Source organism: Tursiops truncatus, chromosome 6 (assembly GCF_011762595.2).
Source record: "Tursiops truncatus isolate mTurTru1 chromosome 6, mTurTru1.mat.Y, whole genome shotgun sequence".
NCBI lineage: Eukaryota > Metazoa > Chordata > Mammalia > Artiodactyla > Delphinidae > Tursiops > Tursiops truncatus.
In genome coordinates this window covers 6,120,499-6,138,293 of record NC_047039.1, presented here as the reverse complement: position 1 = coordinate 6,138,293, position 17,795 = coordinate 6,120,499, and the positions used below count along the sequence as shown (strand labels likewise).

General features: G+C 45.2%; 1 protein-coding gene across 1 annotated transcript in view; it reads right to left on the bottom strand.

Annotated features, from left to right (window-relative positions):
* Nucleotides 1-17,795, bottom strand: part of GALNTL6 (polypeptide N-acetylgalactosaminyltransferase like 6) — a 1,145,577-nt gene that overhangs the window by 15,178 nt on the left and 1,112,604 nt on the right. The window contains exons 10-11 of the mRNA XM_033857546.2: nucleotides 10,760-10,876; nucleotides 1,614-1,763 (exon numbers count right to left, since the gene is read on the bottom strand). Coding sequence (XP_033713437.1) covers nucleotides 1,614-1,763; nucleotides 10,760-10,876 — 267 coding nt within the window. The remainder of the gene's footprint in view (nucleotides 1-1,613; nucleotides 1,764-10,759; nucleotides 10,877-17,795) is intronic.

Here is a 17,795-nt window from a genome sequence, read left to right as displayed (position 1 = left end):
GCCAGGTCTGAGGAAAGAGCCCAGCACAGTCATGCCTGGCGGGTCCCTGTAAGCAGTGATGAGAAACGGTCTGTTCCGTGGGGACCAACAGTACACGAGGCAAATGGCAGATCAGGTATTTTATCCATGTGCCCTGAAAGTAACTTCCTAACGGTCAGCATATAACCATCAAAACAAAACAAAACAAAACACTTCTTTATTGCACCACGCACGGACTGTACTATATTGAATAGCAAAAGGGTTTGACAAGATTAATCATTTCTGATATATCTCACAAGGGAAACAGGGAGGTTTTCCTCTTGTCTGATTTCCCCCCATCACCCCGTACCATATCGGATGCCATCTTCTTATTAGCTCTTTTGATTTTAAATTGTTTTTTAAGAGGATATAACAACTGGTGTTTTGTACTTTTTCCTCAACCTACCAGATGTTGGCAGGGGTGGGTGGCAGTGTGCGGAATGAACTTGTACAAATGAGTTTGCCTTTGAGTATAATTTTCGGTGCCCGCCTCTAAGAGGTAGATGCCAGAAAGCTTACTAAGTGAGGGAACAGGTATCAAAACCAGTGGTCCCCATATTGTTTCTCTGCAGACCTTGCCCTTCAGCTCTCTGTGATTTCAGGGGATACTGACTACCACAGCCAAGGCTGGCCAACACTCCTGATTCAAGTGGTGGGTGGGACATTTCCCTGACAGTCTGGGGTGAGGCTGAATCATTCCACAGTGTGAAAAGGCAAACAGAGGGCATCTTCCACCTGGCTGGGGAGGCCCCTAGCAATTCTACAAACTTGAGGGGCAGAAGGGAACTTATGAGTTCTTGCTAATTGACAGCCGAGTCCTGCCTTAGAAACCAAAGAAGCTGAGAAAAAAATTGTATTCTAAAAAGCTATCAAAAGATAACTTCATGAAAATATTTTAAAATATTTAATTGCTCTTTGTTCTTTACTTAAATGCTCAACTCAATAAAATATGATTTTATATTTAGTTTTGAACTATTTTTTCTAGCAATAAATGTTACCCTTCTAATTCTTTAAACTTTTAAATTCCCCAAATAAGTTTTCCTTTGTTACACTTGGGCAGGATTTTGGCCAGATTAAAAATAGGTCTTTCTATATAAAGGTTGCAACAATTAGATCTACATGAATATATCAGTATTTGTGTAAATGTAATTGTCTTAACCCAAAGAGCTCCCAAGCGAATGAGCCTGAGATGCATAATAAGTAAAGAGATGTGTTAATCTGTGTGTGTGTGAATTGGTGTCGCGAAAAACTCTACATGTGCACATTTGTTTGCAGGGCATATGGCTTCTGCGTTTGGGAGCCATCTGGGTTGAGACCAGGCCCTTCCCGTGTAGGGCTCGTGTCCTGGCTCAAAGCCATGTGAAGTCGAAACTGACTGTGCTGGGTGTGCACGCGGCCAGCAAAGCCAAAACAATGCCCCTTCCTACACACCCTTGTCTTTCCCCTCATCGTCGCTGTGGTCTCCAAATGCATGAACCAAATGGCCAGGTAACAATTTAAATCAAAACAATGCGTTAAAACCAAAAACCTTTGCGTCAGAAAACCTTAAGCAGGGCAGTTGGAGAGCTCGCTGCCCGCAGCGAGCTGGCCCTTACCTTTCGATGTCCCCAGAGCTGGTTCCCTTTCATGCCGTGACAGTCATACAGAGTGACCGGGCTGCTATGGGAGATGGCGTCGAAGCAGAATTTTCGGGTGTGCAGGGGCTCACCAGGCCGAATATCTTCTCTCCAGCCAAAGGTGAAGAGCTAGCAAAGCAACAATAGCAGAAAAGCTACGGTGAGTTGAATTTGGAGAGATTAGGAAGCAGGGGGAGGTATGTCTTTTAGCTGCGAAGAACTCCTGCTTCGTGATTTACAAGAAAAGAACTATGTCTCAGCATAAGAGGGGCACTGAAAAAGGCATGGATGCTAATGCCCTGTAGCAACACCAGAAGCACTTTTGGCCCAGCCTGGCCAAAAAAGCAAATGAAGTGTTTCCGGTTAGATAGACAGAGGGAGAGAGACGGACAGACAGACAGACAGAGGGAGACAGAGGGACAGAAAGAGGGGAGAAACTTTTTAATGATGTCCTTTACCTTCTTCATTTAGGTAAAAAAAATTAGTGGGTTAAATGTTACACAGTTAGCCTAAATGAGGAGATTAACTGAGTAAAGACCAGGAGTAGGGTTGAACTGGATGGATGCCAGCAACTTGAACATTTTGATTTAAGTGAAAGCTAAGCTTGATGAAGTAAAGAATAGGCAAATTGGTTTCCTGGAGTTGGTAAGAGTAATCCTGCCGGGCAGTGTAGAAAGTTCTGGACTGTGACTCCCAGTAAGAGATACAGTTTGCAAACACACATAGATCCCTTTTGCAAATGGAAATGGAAATTTCATGAAATATTTGTCCTCAGTGCATTTAATAGACTCTGATATTCCATCCAAACTTTTCCTGTCTTAGTCTATTCTATTCCATCCATCCATTCTATTAAATTTATTTTTAATTTAGTTAATATGTTTATTTTTGGCTGCGTTGGATCTTCGTTGCTGTGTGCCGGCTTTCTCTAGTTGCAGCGAGCGGGGGGGCTACTCTTCCCTGTGGCGTGCAGGCTTCTCATTGCAGTGGCTTCTCTTGTTGTGGAGCACGGGCTGTAGGTGCGCGGGCTTCAGTAGTTGTGGCACGTGGGCTCAGGAGTTGTGGCTCGCGGGCTCTAGAGCACAGGCTCAGTAGTTGTGGCGCACAGGCTTAGTTACTCCGCAGCATGTGGGATCTTCCTGGACCAGGGCTCGAACCCACCTCCCCTGCTTTGGCAGGCATTGCTTAACCACTGCGCCACCAGGGAAGTCCCCATTCTATTATTAAAAAAATGTGACTTATGGATGCACTAAATTGATTTTACAATGTATTAAATTGAAAAAACTACACATCTGTAAGGAAAGGGTATTTTTTGGAGTTTGAGCTGGATAACCATTTGAGGGGTTCAGTACGAGAAATCCTTAAGTAAGTGGGAAAATGGACTAGATCAGCCCTAGGATTTCTTCCAGTTCTAACATCTCAATGTCAGGAGACTCTGTGGATGTAAAAACAAGCACAGTGCTGAGCTATAAGCAGACAATACACTCGGCTCTGTCAAGCTGCAGATTACCGCAATTTTGGGGTCCTACCTGGGTAAAAAAATGCAGAGAATCTGGCAAAATTCCACGGATGGCTAACAAAAACAGTTAAATGGTGGGGAAACTGCAGAAAACTTGAAAAAGCTGGGTTAAGTGGTCTGAAGAAACTCGGAAAGAACTCATCTAAATCAAACACATGAAGCCTACTGTCTGAGTTGTGGCAAGAGATTGCATTCTGTTTCCCTGGGAGACACGACAAAATAGGATGTTTTAAATAGAGGAAGGTGTTTTAGGTTAGGCATTTGAAATAGATTCATGAAGAGGAATTGTGTGGTCTCTTTCCCTAGATTCATTGTTGTCGTTTTAATATGATTGTGGTCTGAGGCATTTTTATCTTTTTTTTTTTTTTTTTTTTTTTGCCGTACGCGGGCCTCTCACTGTCGTGGCCTCTCCCGTTGTGGAGCACAGGCTCCGGACGCGCAGGCTCAGCGGCCATGGCTCACGGGCCCAGCCGCTCCGCGGCACGTGGGATCTTCCCAGACCGGGGCATGAACCCATGTCCCCTGAACAGGCAGGCGGACTCTCAACCACTGCGCCACCAGGGAAGCCCCTGAGGCATTTTTAGATTCATTCAAACCCTTTGCAGGGGAGTCATTTCTCAAGGAAAAGTGTCTGTTCAGCTATTTCTGGTTTTGATCACTCCCTTCAAATCGGGACCTACCGCTCCCTTGGTTTTTGAGATACTGTGCTCCTGTGTTATCCTAGAACTCTGTCCTGCCCATATCCCGTTTCTATCTATCCCTTCAATGTAGGTCCAGCTCAGGGTTCCTCAGATCCCGTCCTTGCACCTTCCCTGGCTGGTCTCACACATGCTCAGTTTAACTCTCACTGGCACGTGGATAACTCATCATCTGTGTTATGTCCAACCCTGTGTAGGATTTCCCTCCTACGTGCCCTGTGGACATCTCAAAGTCACCACATCCTGAGTTCCATTGACTTCCTTCCCTTCTAAACCTGTTTCTGCTCCTGTGTTTTGTTTTAGTTGGCCACATCTTTAGCTTCTCAACCTGGGCGTCCTTTGTCTTTATGTCCTTGGTCTCCCTCATCATCTTCATCTACTCCATCACCAAGTCTCACCACTTTTGTCTTCTAAGTATTACAGGAAGTGGTCCCTTCCCCTCTGTCTCCACCACCTTTGCTCTCAATGTTTCTTGTCTGGACTCTTGAAATGACCTTCTAATTGCTTTCTTTCCCACCTTCCTCTTCTGGTTCCTTCATATCGTTTTCTGTTAAATTGAAGTATAGCTGATTTACAACATTGTGTTAGTTTCAGGTATAAAGCATGGTCATTCATTTATACATATATATCTATTCTTTTTCAGATTCTTTTCCCTTATAGGTTATTATAATATATTAAGTATAGTTCCCTGTTGGTTAGCTATTTTATATATAGTAGTGTGTATATGTTAATTCCAAACTCCTAATTTATCCCTCCCCTGCCTTTCCCCTTTGGTACCATAAGTTTATTTTCTATGTCTGTGGGTCTATCTCTGTTTGTACCTAAGTTCATTTGGATCCTTTTTTTTAGATTCCACATATAAGTGATATCATATGATATTTGTCTTTCTCTGGCTTACTTCACTTAGTATGATAATCTCCAGGTCCATCCATGTTGCTGCAAAAGGCATTATTTCATTCTTTTTTTATGGCTGAGTAGTGTTCCATTGTATATATGTACCACATCTTGTTTATCCATTCCTCTGTCGATGGACACTTAGGTTGCTTCCATGTCTTGGCTATTGTAAATACTTCTGCAGTGAACATTGGGATGCATGTATCTTTTCGAATTAGAGTTTAAAATACCCATATGACCATGTTACCTCTTAACCTGAAATCTTACCATATTTTCACATAACCCTTAGAGAGAATGAAGTTCAGACTCTTTAACACATAAAGAACTTTCCACGATCTGGACTTTGCCATGTTTTCCAGCTGCATCCCTTTCCCTTTAGTTTATGTTCTATCAACAATAAAAGATATATAAGTTGCTAAGAGAGTAGATCTTAAAAGTTCTCATCACAGGAAAAAAATTCTGTATGTTTGGTGACGAATGTTAACTAGACTTACTGGGGCGATCATTTCACAATAGATACAAATATCGAGTCAATATGTTGTATTACTGAAACTAATATAAAACTGTATGTGAATTATATCTCAGTTTTAAAAAACTGTAGTTCCTTGCACTAATCAGGTGGTATGTGTTTCCCCTTCGGTGACTTTGTTCACAGGAGCCCCTCTGGTTGGAAGGCCCACATTCACTGGCCAACCTAGTTACTGCTCAGCAGTCCTTGAAGGTTAAGTTCAGGTGTCCACTCGCTAAGAAGCCTTCTCTTTGAACCCCTCCTTCCCATCCCCCACCTTATTTCTCATGATTATCCGATTATGTTTCTGTATCCCTCACTAGACCGTGAGACCCGTAATGGCAGGAACCACATCTTCTTCATCTTCGTGTTTCCAGCACCCAGAACAATTCATGACATTTAATTAATGTCCAATGAAATTTCTAGTGAATAAGTAAAAACTTGCACTCATTATATTAACAGAAATGGCATTGAGATAACTGTCAAGAGGAACTAAAAATTAGTCTTTTCAGGTTCTCTAATGAATTTGTGTTGTTTGTGTCTAATTACAACAATAATTAATTTTTTTGAGCTTTCAATTTCAATGATTCTAGGCTCAGTTACCTATTATTAGAATAAAAATTTTCTGGCCTGTACACCTGTCATTGCTTAAATCTTTATGTTATTTAAATATCACAACCCCTAGGTACTATAAGCTGTGCAACCCACGCAGGAACCGGTGGCCTTGAGGGTTTATCGATTTTCTGCTTTGTCTCTTTTCCTCTTTTTGGTTTTTATACATGTAGAAGTCAGAGCTGAAAGGCTCTGTCATCATCACCCAGCTGGGGACAATTGGCCTGCAGAAGTGCAAGGACTGGCCACTGGCACACTTCAGGAGTCCAGGCTTGTGTACGCCTCTGTAGACAGACTTCTCTTACTTTTGACTTTCTTTCTGTTTCCTTTCTTTACTTTTTATCAAATAGATCAGTCAAGTCCAAAAGAATACCTGCGTGAAAGCAAACGGGCACATTCGTCTCTCAGCTGATTTATTCATCTGCTGTCACAATTACATCTCAGGGCACCCTCGGGTGACTTTTAGTTCTTGTTTCCAGCCTTGTTATTAGGGTGCAGTAATCATTCTCAGCTGTGCAGACTGATCATCCGCTTGTAGGCTTCAGTGTTGGAGGCATTAGTATTATTATTATCACCTGGTGCTTACTTTCCTGCGTCCGGGGAGATGCGTCTTCGGATTATATAAACGGCTTTATTCTTCTGCACCTGCCATTAGCTAAGATTTTTCTCTCTCGTGTCTTTGAAATGCTGTCTCCTGCCACATAGCTTATCCTAATGGTAGTGAGGAACCAATCAGGCACCGAGCGTCTCATTCCTTAGGCCCACGTGCCCGCGTGCAATCGTGTCAAAGCAGAAACAGACAGACATCGTGCACGTATTTGATGGTTTGCAAACCCTTGGGCCGCTCCTCGCTGACAAGAAGTATTCAGATTTTATTCAGGTTCCCTGCACAGTACCTCCTGATTTTTTTTCAGACTCAAATTCCTCAGCCTTGGAGTAAATTGATGTTCATTTCTCCACTTTCCTCTTTGAAGGGACACTTTAAAACGGATTCGGATTGATACATAAGTCGTACTTCTTGGTGTGTGTAACGTTGCCTGAGTCTGTATCGTGTTATACGAACAAGCTCATGAGCCTCGCTGCTGCACGTAAATTTATTATCTCAATGTTGCTACCTGACCTGAGAAGATGGAAACTATTTTTCTCTCTGTAATTAGTTAGATTTTATCGCATTGGTGTGTGGTTGGTAGAGGTCTCAGCTACCGCATGTTTCTCCTTGTGGTTTGGCATCCTCGGTCCTGAGGCTGACACTGCGTATCCATCAGCTGTCCTGTACCAGGTGCACTGATCCGCCTCCATCTCTGCACATCTCTGTCCAGCTCTGGGCAGGGCAACGTCCTCAGTAGGACAGAGACTCCCCTGCAGGCTTCCTCCCAGCACAGGTCAGGGCTGCCCCCTGGCACCGAAGACTCCCCACACCCCGCCTTTCCATCAGACTCCTAACGACACATGGGGAGTGTTCTTTCCAGACCTCACAGTCCTATGAAGGCCTTTTTCTTCTTTTCTTTCTTGGTCCGCATAGGAAACTGAGGGCCAGCTCTCGGAGCTGCGGTGATGCCTCGACAGAGGGCTGGAAAATGAATTGCACGCTCCCTTCTTGCAGGGAAGCCTCAATCATCCCCCTCTTCTGTGACAAAAACCGTTTTCTTACCAGGAGCTTCCAGAGACTCTCTTTAACTCCCCACAGAACTATTTTGTTTATTCATTTGTGTTTTATTTTTGCCATTAAAAAAAAAAATCATTCCAGCTCTAATAAGTGCCCCTTTGGTGTTCTTTGAATGCTTTTGAATCAAAAAGAGTGCCTATCACTTTCCTGTCCTGATATTCTTTTCTCCTCTGGGAATTTTAATCTAAATGTAGAAGAATGAGTCCTAATTTTTAGAAGTCATTGAGTAATATATCAAAAAAAGCGAACAGTTAACTACCGGAAGACGAAGCAGCTTGTGATGATTGAACCTCCACATCAGTATACGGTGATACGTATTTCAGATATGATTGACTTAACCTCCTTTCAACCTTGTTGCATTGCCCCGTTTTCAGAAGTGTCTAGAGGCTGGAAATCTCTTTCACGAGCTGTGGTAACCGATCTTTCGTTCCTCTTAGATAGTTGTCTGCTTGTCTAGTGCTGCCCTCTGGCGACTATTTCTGGAATTACACGTCATAGCTTTTTGCAGTTTAGCTTGGGGTGGGGCGGGGTCGGGGAGGAACTGAACCAAAAATTTTTAAATGTATGCAGTGTAGCTGGTTTTCTTTATATTTACGTGCAGCCGTCAAACAAAATCTGCAGCCCAGAGCATATTGCATTCTAGCACATTGCAGGGGATGGAGATGTTCAACCTGATCCAGGCATTCAGGTATGCAACCTTCGTATCAGCCAGCTGGATAGGTGTGTCTCTTGGTTGGGCTGAATAGAGATGGCAGAGTGAACTTTAACCCAACAGATACAGATTTTCCTTATAGCATTCTCCTTTTTCTTTTTTAAAAAATATCCTTTCCCACCCTAGATGCCAGCCTTACTGACTGGTCTTGAAGCCTTCTCTTTTGTTCCCAGGTTGCAGTCTGAATTGCTTCTTGGGGGAAACAGGCTGGCACCGTCCACCGCCCTGGTCACATCCCCGTGGTGCTTATAGAAAGGGACAGAGGATGGAGTAGGCCGTCAGCTTCCACGGATATTCCACACCCCGCAGTGACCCTTGAGCTGCAGGGCCTGCTTTAAAACCCATCTGATACGTGTCCACATGTGCAGGGTGTATTTGAGTGAGTGAGACGTAGTATTTGATGTTTGGCGGCTGCCTTGGACGGCGGGAGATTTCTAGTTTGGGGTTGGTATAAAGCGATCCGCGGGGAAGGTTGTGAGAAGGAAGAAGACAAAGTATATTTGCTCTGCACCTCCTACCTGTGCAAGATGCTGGGACATCACGGACGATATTGATTCTCACAATAACCCTGTCCGTGAGGTGGGTGTTATTGTCCCTCTTTAAAGGGGGAGGGACTATGGCCTTGAAAGATATAACGATTTCACAAGGACGCACAGGTTAAACTGGCCGGGATCTAGGTTAGCCTGACCGAAGGCCCATGATCCTTCTAGAAGACCACGAGGCTGCGGGAGAAGAGGACAGGGGCCCGGTTCCCGGCCGGGGAGGGGTGGTGTTGGGTTAGGGGTTGTTTGGGTGGACTCTGGGCTGTGCCACGGGCTTGGTCTGCTGCTGCTGTTTTCCTCAATCAGCGGCTCTGCGCTGTACTGCAGGCGGGAGGGATGGGGATGCTCGGTGGAGAGGGGCCGACAGGCCGGGTCTGCACACCCAAACCACTCGTGGAGAACCCAGGCTGGGGGACGGGGAGCTTCACTGACTTGATGTTCAAGATGGACACTTGAGAGCTTCCCTGGTGGCGCAGTGGTTGAGAGTCCGCCTGCCGATGCAGGGGACACGGGTTCGTGCCCCGGTCTGGGAAGATCCCACATGCAGCGGAGCGGCTGGGTCCGTGAGCCATGGCCGCTAAGCCTGCGCGTCCGGAGCCTCTGCTCCGCAACGGGAGAGGCCACAACAGTGAGAGGCCCGCGTACCGCAAAAAAAAAAAAAAAAAAAAAAAATGATGGACACTTGAGGAACCACTGGAGGAGAGAGCTAATGCCTTACTGGAGACTGCTTGCCTACTCTTGGTTTTCATGAGAGAAGCATTGTGGACAATTCTGGGAGACAAGGCATAAGCCCGACATAGGATCTTGAACTTGAGATGTATCCTTTTGTGGGGGGGGGGGGGGCGGAGGGGTTTTCACTGTATCTGTACATTTTTTTCTTCTAAAAAATATGGCAGTAGCTGTAGATACTCGTTCAGTCCGTGTGATGAGTACACCAGGGTGTGCCGTAATTCTTTTATAGTTTCCTATTTGAAATATTTTATAATTTAATATTCAAATAATAAAAACGGGCAGACATAATTCTACCCACCGTCTCTCCTCTTTTACCAGTGACACAGTGTGAGGAAAGCCCCTTTCAAGGGTGTTTCAAAGAGGGTCAGGAATCATACCTCACTTAATAAAGTGAATTGCTCTGAAATGTTTTTCAAGCAAAAGCAATAAATAGTCTTCAAGCCTCCCCTGGAGTCCCTGCTGGGGAGTTATTGCCTCCAAGCGATCCTTTGTGTGTAAGATTACAAACTGCTGCTACGACCAGAGGTGTATGTAAAGTATTCTTTTCAGTAAACAGCCAGAGGGGGAAAATAAGATTAGAGAAAGTCACAAAAACTTACAGAATAACCGAGAATCTTTCAGTAAAACCATGAAATTTGCTTGGGAGAGTTACGTAGCACTCTACAAGCTTTGCATGGTTTGAAAATTACCATTCTGGGAAAGGCAATAGAAGACTAGGGTCACAATCAACATCTCTACCACCCTTTCTGTTATTATTAGCTTTTTAAAAGCATGGTCTATCTTTTGCCACCCTTTTATTTTTTTTTTAGTATTTATTTTATCTATTTATCTGGTTGCACTGGGTCTCAGTTGCGGCAGGTGGGCTCCTTTGTTGTGGCGCGTGTGCTCCTTAGTTGTGTCGTGTGTGCTCCTTAGTTGTGGCGTGTGAACTCTGAGTTGCTTCGCGGCATACGGGATCTAGTTCCCTGACCAGGGATCGAACCCGGGCCCCCTGCATTGGGAGCGTGCTTAACCACTGCGTCACCAGGGAAGCCCCCCTTTCTATTATTTAAAGCATATTTTTATACACGACCTCAATTAACAATCACGACTGTTCTGAGAAGAAACGGAAGCAAAGAAGTGAAGTGATTCCCTTGACTGCAGAGCTGGGTGGTGACCTTTCAGGGCCTCACCCAGGTCCCACCTAGAGGTTTGTTCCCACACTGCCACCCCCCGCCTGCCTCAGCCCCTCCCCCCATAACGCACCTGTTCATGAGACCACGTCCTCTCAGAACCGTCCTTGACACAGACGTCCAGCCTCAGCTCGGTCCCTGTGGCTCCGTGCTTGCTGTCCACGCAGAGATTTGCTGCCACGTTTCGAAGCTGTGGAAAGAAGACAGGATGACGATGGGCTGTTTTTCATTGCACCCCTGGTTCCTGACAATCCTGGTGGAGATTCGGTATTTTTTTTTTTTGATTCCATGATGATTGAATGATGCCTTCAATTTATATGCAATTTATGGAGAGAAATCAGAGGATTAACTATAACCTTGCCCAGTCTACGTGTAAAGGAACATGGGAAGATTGAACAGCAAGACCTCAGCCAGGCAGTGTGGGAAGCTACGACCCAGGAGCACGAACGTGGAGTCCATGACTTCTGTATGATGGGAGATTTTTCTTTTTCAGGTAGTTCTTGAACTTGGAACTGGTTATCTTCCTGCTTCAAAGCATCTTCTCCCTTCACTACCTTAGCTGGGAGAGCTCCGCTATGAGGCAGGTGGTGCAGAGAAAAGCTGTGAGGAAGAGATCACTGTGTAAGAATGTGGTCACCTGACGCCCCCAGCGGCCTGGGATGGTCTTTGTCTGCACCTGTCATCCTGGTTTAGCATTTCTCCTGGATGATAAATTAATACCATCCTAGAGTATTAGCAAAACAGGACGGATAGTACCATTGGTGGAATCCTTTACTGGATGAAGGTTCTCTACATCATGTCTGGACTTTGAAAAGTTGCAGAATGAGAAAAAAACACTCATAATTCTTAGCAAATATTTTGTTAACATGGATGTAAAGAAGTGAACAGTTGGGGGTGGGAAAAGGGTGAAAAATATCAACAGCAGAAACACCAGTGGAAAGAGTCTGGTTGCAGACACATCCCCACGTCGCATCTTCCTGCATGAAGCTTCCACCAATCTTCCTGTTGGCATCAGAACCACATCCTGCTGCAGAGCTGGGCAATGTCTATAGTTTGTTACTGAAGTGTGTCTGCTTAGATAAGCTCAAGGGTCACAATCCTTTCCATGCCTTTGTAGAGTCCTGGATTATAATAATCCCTTTAGGTACCACTAAGAATGGAAACAAGAACAGGGTGTACTCAAGTGATTGTTTTAGTCACAGTTCTTTTGCCCAGAATGAGTAGATAAGGAGTCTCTCCAGGATGGAAGGATGCCTGCCTGGGGCCTGATCCTCCTGGGATGGGGCGATGAGGCAGAGAGGAGCTTGTCATGTGATGTACTGGGTATCACGAATGGAATAAATGATGCCTGGATGGGGTGTGGTGGAGAGAGCTGTTTCATTTCCACTTCCTTTAGGAGCAGAGGCTGGTATAGTGTCATTCAGGAGGGAATCAATGTGGTGGATACCAATTTCCTTATCCACGGAATCTGGCAACAGCTGGGGTTTGTCTTCTGCTACTGGACCACTATTCTCGGGGTGTCTGTCCCCGATGACATGGGATGTGAAATAATGGAGGACACAGGGCAACAGTTCTGAACCCACTTTGGCCTATGGACCTCTCCGAAAATCCAAGGAGAGCTATGGACACTCTTGCAAAAACAAGTGGACAAACTGTAAGTGGACACACACACAAGCACTTTTCTATTCACTCTCCTGGGCACCACAGACTCCACATTTGAAGTTGAAAGAGGAAAAATGTTTGCCACCCCCCAAGCTCCCCCTCCCCCCTTGCAAATGAATTGACTCTTTCCTCTTAGCCTCATGGGCGATCTTGAAGGACAGGGGATGAACTAGGGCGTGTCGGCGAGCACCCCAGTCACTCCCGCTTCCTTCACCTTTTCTCTACCTCCTCAGTCAAGCACCAGGGAGGAATTTTACTGTGGAATCTGGGGAGCCACGCTTAAAATAGTCCTTTTGTGGACTCAGCTCCCAGGTGTGTGATCCAATTTATTTGGTGAAAGAGAAGCACCCTGAGGGGCAGAAGTCTGAGCTTGCATCTCTCTCCAGAGGCCAGCATCCATCAGCGCCCGTCTGAACTTATCTGGGGCCAGGGTGTTGGTTTCTAACTCAGCTCCACCCGACGGCTGTTGGAGAGAACTCTGGACAGAGCTCTCTCTTTACTCTTGGCCACTGAATTCACAGACTCACTCTTCTTAGAGAACCAGTGTCAGTGGATGCTAAAGGCACCTTCAGGGCATTCTTGTTCCCTCTCCTGAGTCCAGGAGCTCTGATCCACGGGGAGGGAAAAGCAGCTGCTATTGGTTTATGGCCACGTGGCTGCAGAGGGACAAGCTACACGGGCTCTGCTCTTGGAAGAGAAGGACTCGGGGAAGGAAAGGACCTGGAACAGCCAGGGATGCCGGGCAGTGTACCTGCCAGACCTGCCCGAGGATCTGCACCAAAGACATCAGAGACCCTCCTTCTGTTTCTAAATGCTATGAGAGTGAAAGGGCTCTAGCAGGGGTAGAGAAAACCGTTTTCTAAACTCTTGAATGTTCCTTTTTGTTTTTAAATGAGAAAAATTTTTAAACTTTTTATTTTATATTGCAGTATAGTTGATTAACAATGTTGTGTTAGTTTCAGGTGTACAGCAAAGTGATTCAGTTGTACATATACATGTATCTATTCTTTTTCAAATTCTTCTTTCATTTAGGTTGTTACATAATATTGAGCAGAGTTCCCTGTGCTATACAGTAGGTCCTTGTTGGTTATCCATTGTAAATATAGTGTGCACGTGTCAACGAGAAAGTTTTTGAATATGCACCCTCAAACAAGTGTAAAATTACTGATAAATTATATACATAATTCCTGTCCTTGAATGTTCTAAATTCTCACGCAAATGGCATCTGTGTAGACAATGGGATAAATGGCTGCAGAAACCAAATTTCAAGTTTCCAAGCCATAATTGTCCACATCTGTGTAGATTTCAGCCCATCATTGTGCCAGAGAAGAGATGCGGAGAGTTCCCTAGAGGACAAGGCGGGCACCTGGACTCAAGGCTCATCAGGCCAGCCTCACCTGCTGCTGTTTTCATTCCCACCTCTTCATTTAGAATGCACATCCCATCTTCGGCACATAAGCGCAGCTCTGTCATAATAAACAGATGAGTAAAATCCCAACAGAACGGACCCTAATCCTTGCTTATCCATTTGAATAAAGTTTTCTTTCTAAAAAAAAGTAGACAAGAAAAAACACAAATGATCTGGACTTTTCCCACCAGGGGCTCTGTATTTGCAGCTGAAGGAAAAGCAGTTCACAGGCAAACACACGCCCAGATCTAGGACAGGGACACAATACATCAATGCAGAGCAGGGAATTTTCCTCTTCTGTTCCTGTGACGTCCAGCACCGAGACTTGGCAGCACTAAAATTGCATCAAGGAATCTGAGAGACACGGGGCAGGATTAGAAAGTGAGGTGGTGCTTGACTAGGAACGGGTGGGAAGCAGGAGAAAAATGGGGCAAAAGGGACTCAAGCTGTATGACAGGAGTACAGAGATAATCTGTTGGACGAGGATTAGGAAAAGGTCTGGCAGAGAGTGAAGGATTTCTTAGGTCTGCAAGAGACGTCAGGCTCAGTGGGAACCTTGGCTTTTCCTCCCCAACGTAAGAGGTTTTATAAAAGAGGCACAGGAGAAGGGGCGTGTGAAATAAATGTCGAGGTGGCTGACAGGTAATTCAGTTGGTTGTCGAAGAGACACTCGCCTCAGCTCAATGAACTGTAGAGGATGGTTTGCTATTCTCTCGCTCCCCATAGACTTGGGTGTTTTAAGTAAGAAGGGGTACGTTCGTGACTCATTCAACAAACATTAAGTACCTGGTATGTCCCAGCCACTATGCTAGATACTGGTATACAGTGAAAAATAAAAAAGGATTTGTGGGTGAGATGGTGAAGGGGGTCAATAGGTACAGACTTCCAGGGGACTTGCCTGGCGGTCCAGTGGTTAAGACTCCAAGCTTCCAGTGCAGGGGGCGCGGGTTCGATCCCTGGTCGGGATCCCACATGCTGCACGGTGAGGGGGCCCCCCAAAATATGCTAAAAAAAGGTACAGACTTCCAGTTATAAAATAAATAAGTCCTGGGGATGTGATGTACAGCACGGTCAGGATAGTTAACCATACTGTGCTGTATATTTGAAAGCTGCTAAGACAGTAGGTCTTAAATGCTTTCATCACAAGAAAATTAGTCACTCTGTGGTGACAGATATTAACTAGACTTATCGTGGTAATCATTTTGTAATATGTACAAATATCAAATCATTATGTGGACACCTGAAAGGAATATGTTACGGGTCAATTATATCTCAGTTTAAAAAATTCATACGAATAAATTCGAATTCAACCCTCCAGAAATCTGTCTGCTTCTTTGAAAGCATGCCTAGTCCCTTGTGGTCCAGAAAGTCCTGACGCATCAGGACCAATGATTCTTGAACCCCCTCTGGCATGGTGTCCTCACTGGGCGGGGCATGTCTGGGGGAGATGAAGACCCCTGGTGGGGTCAGGGTCCTCAAGACCGTGAAGACGGCTGCAGAGACTGGACTGATGGGCTCCCAAAACTGTTGCTTAGTGATTCTCCTTCCTATGGACAACATTTCTTCAGATCCCAGAGCTCTGTGGGTGAGCATTATTTTTTCATTCTTGGAAAACTGTGACCTTTCTGGTGCCCACGGCATGCTGTAGCACCGAGAGGGCTTCGCAGCCGCCTCAGCTGCCAGTAAACCTGACGGGGCCAGTTTTCTTTCAGGGTCTTGTAGCTTTGATTGGATTTGACTAGTAAAGTGGGGAAAGGATTTCTCTTCGGAGAGCCCATAAACCTTTTTATTTTTTTAAATTCAGCTTTTATTGCAGTATAATTGACATATAAAATTAGATATTTATTTATTTTATTCGTTTTTAAAATTTAATTTTGGCTGCATTGGGTCTTCGTTGCTGCTGTGCGCGGGCTTTCCCTAGTTGCGGCGAGCGGGGGCTACTCTTCTTGCAGCGCGTGGGCTTCTCATTGCGGTGGCTTCTTTTGTTGCGGAGCATGGGCTCTAGGCGCGCGTGCTTCAGTAGTTGTGGAGCACGGGCTTAGTTGCTCTGCAGCATGTGGGATCTTTCCAGACCAGGGCTGGAACCCGTGTCCCCTGCATTGGCAGGTGGATTCTTAACCACTGTGCCACCAGGGAAGTCCTAAAATTAGATATTTAAAGTATGCATTGTGGTGAGTGAATATACGTTTACTTTGTGAAGGAATTCTCCTCATTTAGTTAATTAACACAGCCATCACCTCACATATTGATCTTTTTTTTTGTAAGATCTTTCAAGCTCTCCTTGCTTAGCTAGTTTCAATTGTACAATTCGGTGTTATCAACTACGGTCAGCGTGTTTTATATTAGGTCCTCAGACTTTGTTCGTCTTATTCCTGCCTTGAATGTGTGCTGCATTCTACTCACAACCAGGCCCAGCACGTGTTACAGGGGACCCCCTAGCGTTTAACAGTTACTTCTTTTTGAATCGCTACCACCTGACTCACATGACTGACCTCCCTACGTACTTGCCCGGCTCCAGCTGGTGATTGTTCTAACCTTGAGATCAGAACGTCTCCACCATGATACCTCATCCAATGGGAGGGAAGGGGTGTGCTCCTCTGCTGGTTTCCCTGGTAACCGACGAGCTCACCTGACATCGATCACCCTATAACTGGGTTTCCCCTTGCCCCTGGGAGCCAAGACTGCCTCCATGTTCTGCCCGCCGTCCACCGTTCACAGTGGGAGTGGCCCCAGGACCCTGCCTCAGACATGTAAGCTCCCCTATGCATTAACCACTGATGCCTCTGTCGCTGACTCCGGGCTCTTCCTTCCGTCTTAAAGCTGGGCAAGTACAGGCCTTGTAGGCCTGCGGGGTGCAGCCCAACATTTGGTGGAGTAGCCAGGAGACGGAGGAAACGCCCGTGAGCACCGAGATGTCGGGAAGTTAGGACGGGGAATGGAAAGTTTTGGGGCCGACCACTAACACGTGGGGCCTGAAAGTTTCGGGGGTAACCCCAGGGTGGCCGTCCACTAGTATCGGGGTCTTGCAGTGGCTGACCTTGATGAATGGGGGCCGCCGAGAGAGTCCAGAGAACTCCTACACACCCCTACGGCTGTTGCAGAGATATTGGCCACAGCTGTGGGCTGGCCATTGTCGTTTATATTAAGAAAGGCCATGGAGGCTGAGCTAAGAGCCGAGGCGAACGTTAACTTGAATGCTGATTCCTGTTCCTCTGCAAGTGAGGCGTGTGCATGTGTGTGAATGATACGGATTATTCTCTATTCCTGTTATTTGTTTAAACTGAATCGGCTATTTAGAAACTAAAGAAAAAGCCGTGAAAATGCCCCAAATGGAAAGCTTTTGACATTGTAAAACGGGTTTTTGCTTATGCTGTTAGAGGAATTTGGCTTTCTAGGTGGAATTGGTATTTCTCTCCCTGTGCCTTTTGAGATATAAATGACCTACCTGGGCTCTCAGGAACTTTATTCCCTGAGAGTGAAGACAGAAAAGAGAGGCCGTTTAAGCTGTAGCAGGAAAACCGTGAGATCTCTGTGTCTGTAGAGATATATGCACGTGTATGTGTACCTTATAAATATGAGGTGTCTCTGCTTCTAGATGGCGTTGCCAGGATTGGTTTGTGGATGAGCTCTGTTTATTTGCTTAAAAGAAATTACAAGCTTATATGAATTCTCAGACGTAGAATGAATTTCAGGTTCATGTGATCTGGGAAATATTCAGTACTGAATTGATATCTGTTATTGAAGCTACTGAAGCTTGTTGGTTTGATTGATATAGAGATGTTTTTAGAGTCATCAATGTTAAGTGTAATACTTCTGTTGTACCTAGGTTTACTGGAGGTCAAATAAGACCTTATTATATCTGTTGCAAATTTGTCAGCAAGGAAAATAACTTGATATGATGAAACTTAAATGTAAATGAGATAAGAGCTTTTAGGTAAACTCTATAGGAATAGAGTAAACTCTATAGGAATAGTCCCTCCAGATTTTGCTAACTTGAAACTAAGTTCAATAAAGAGAATTCATTGACTATCTGGGTCAT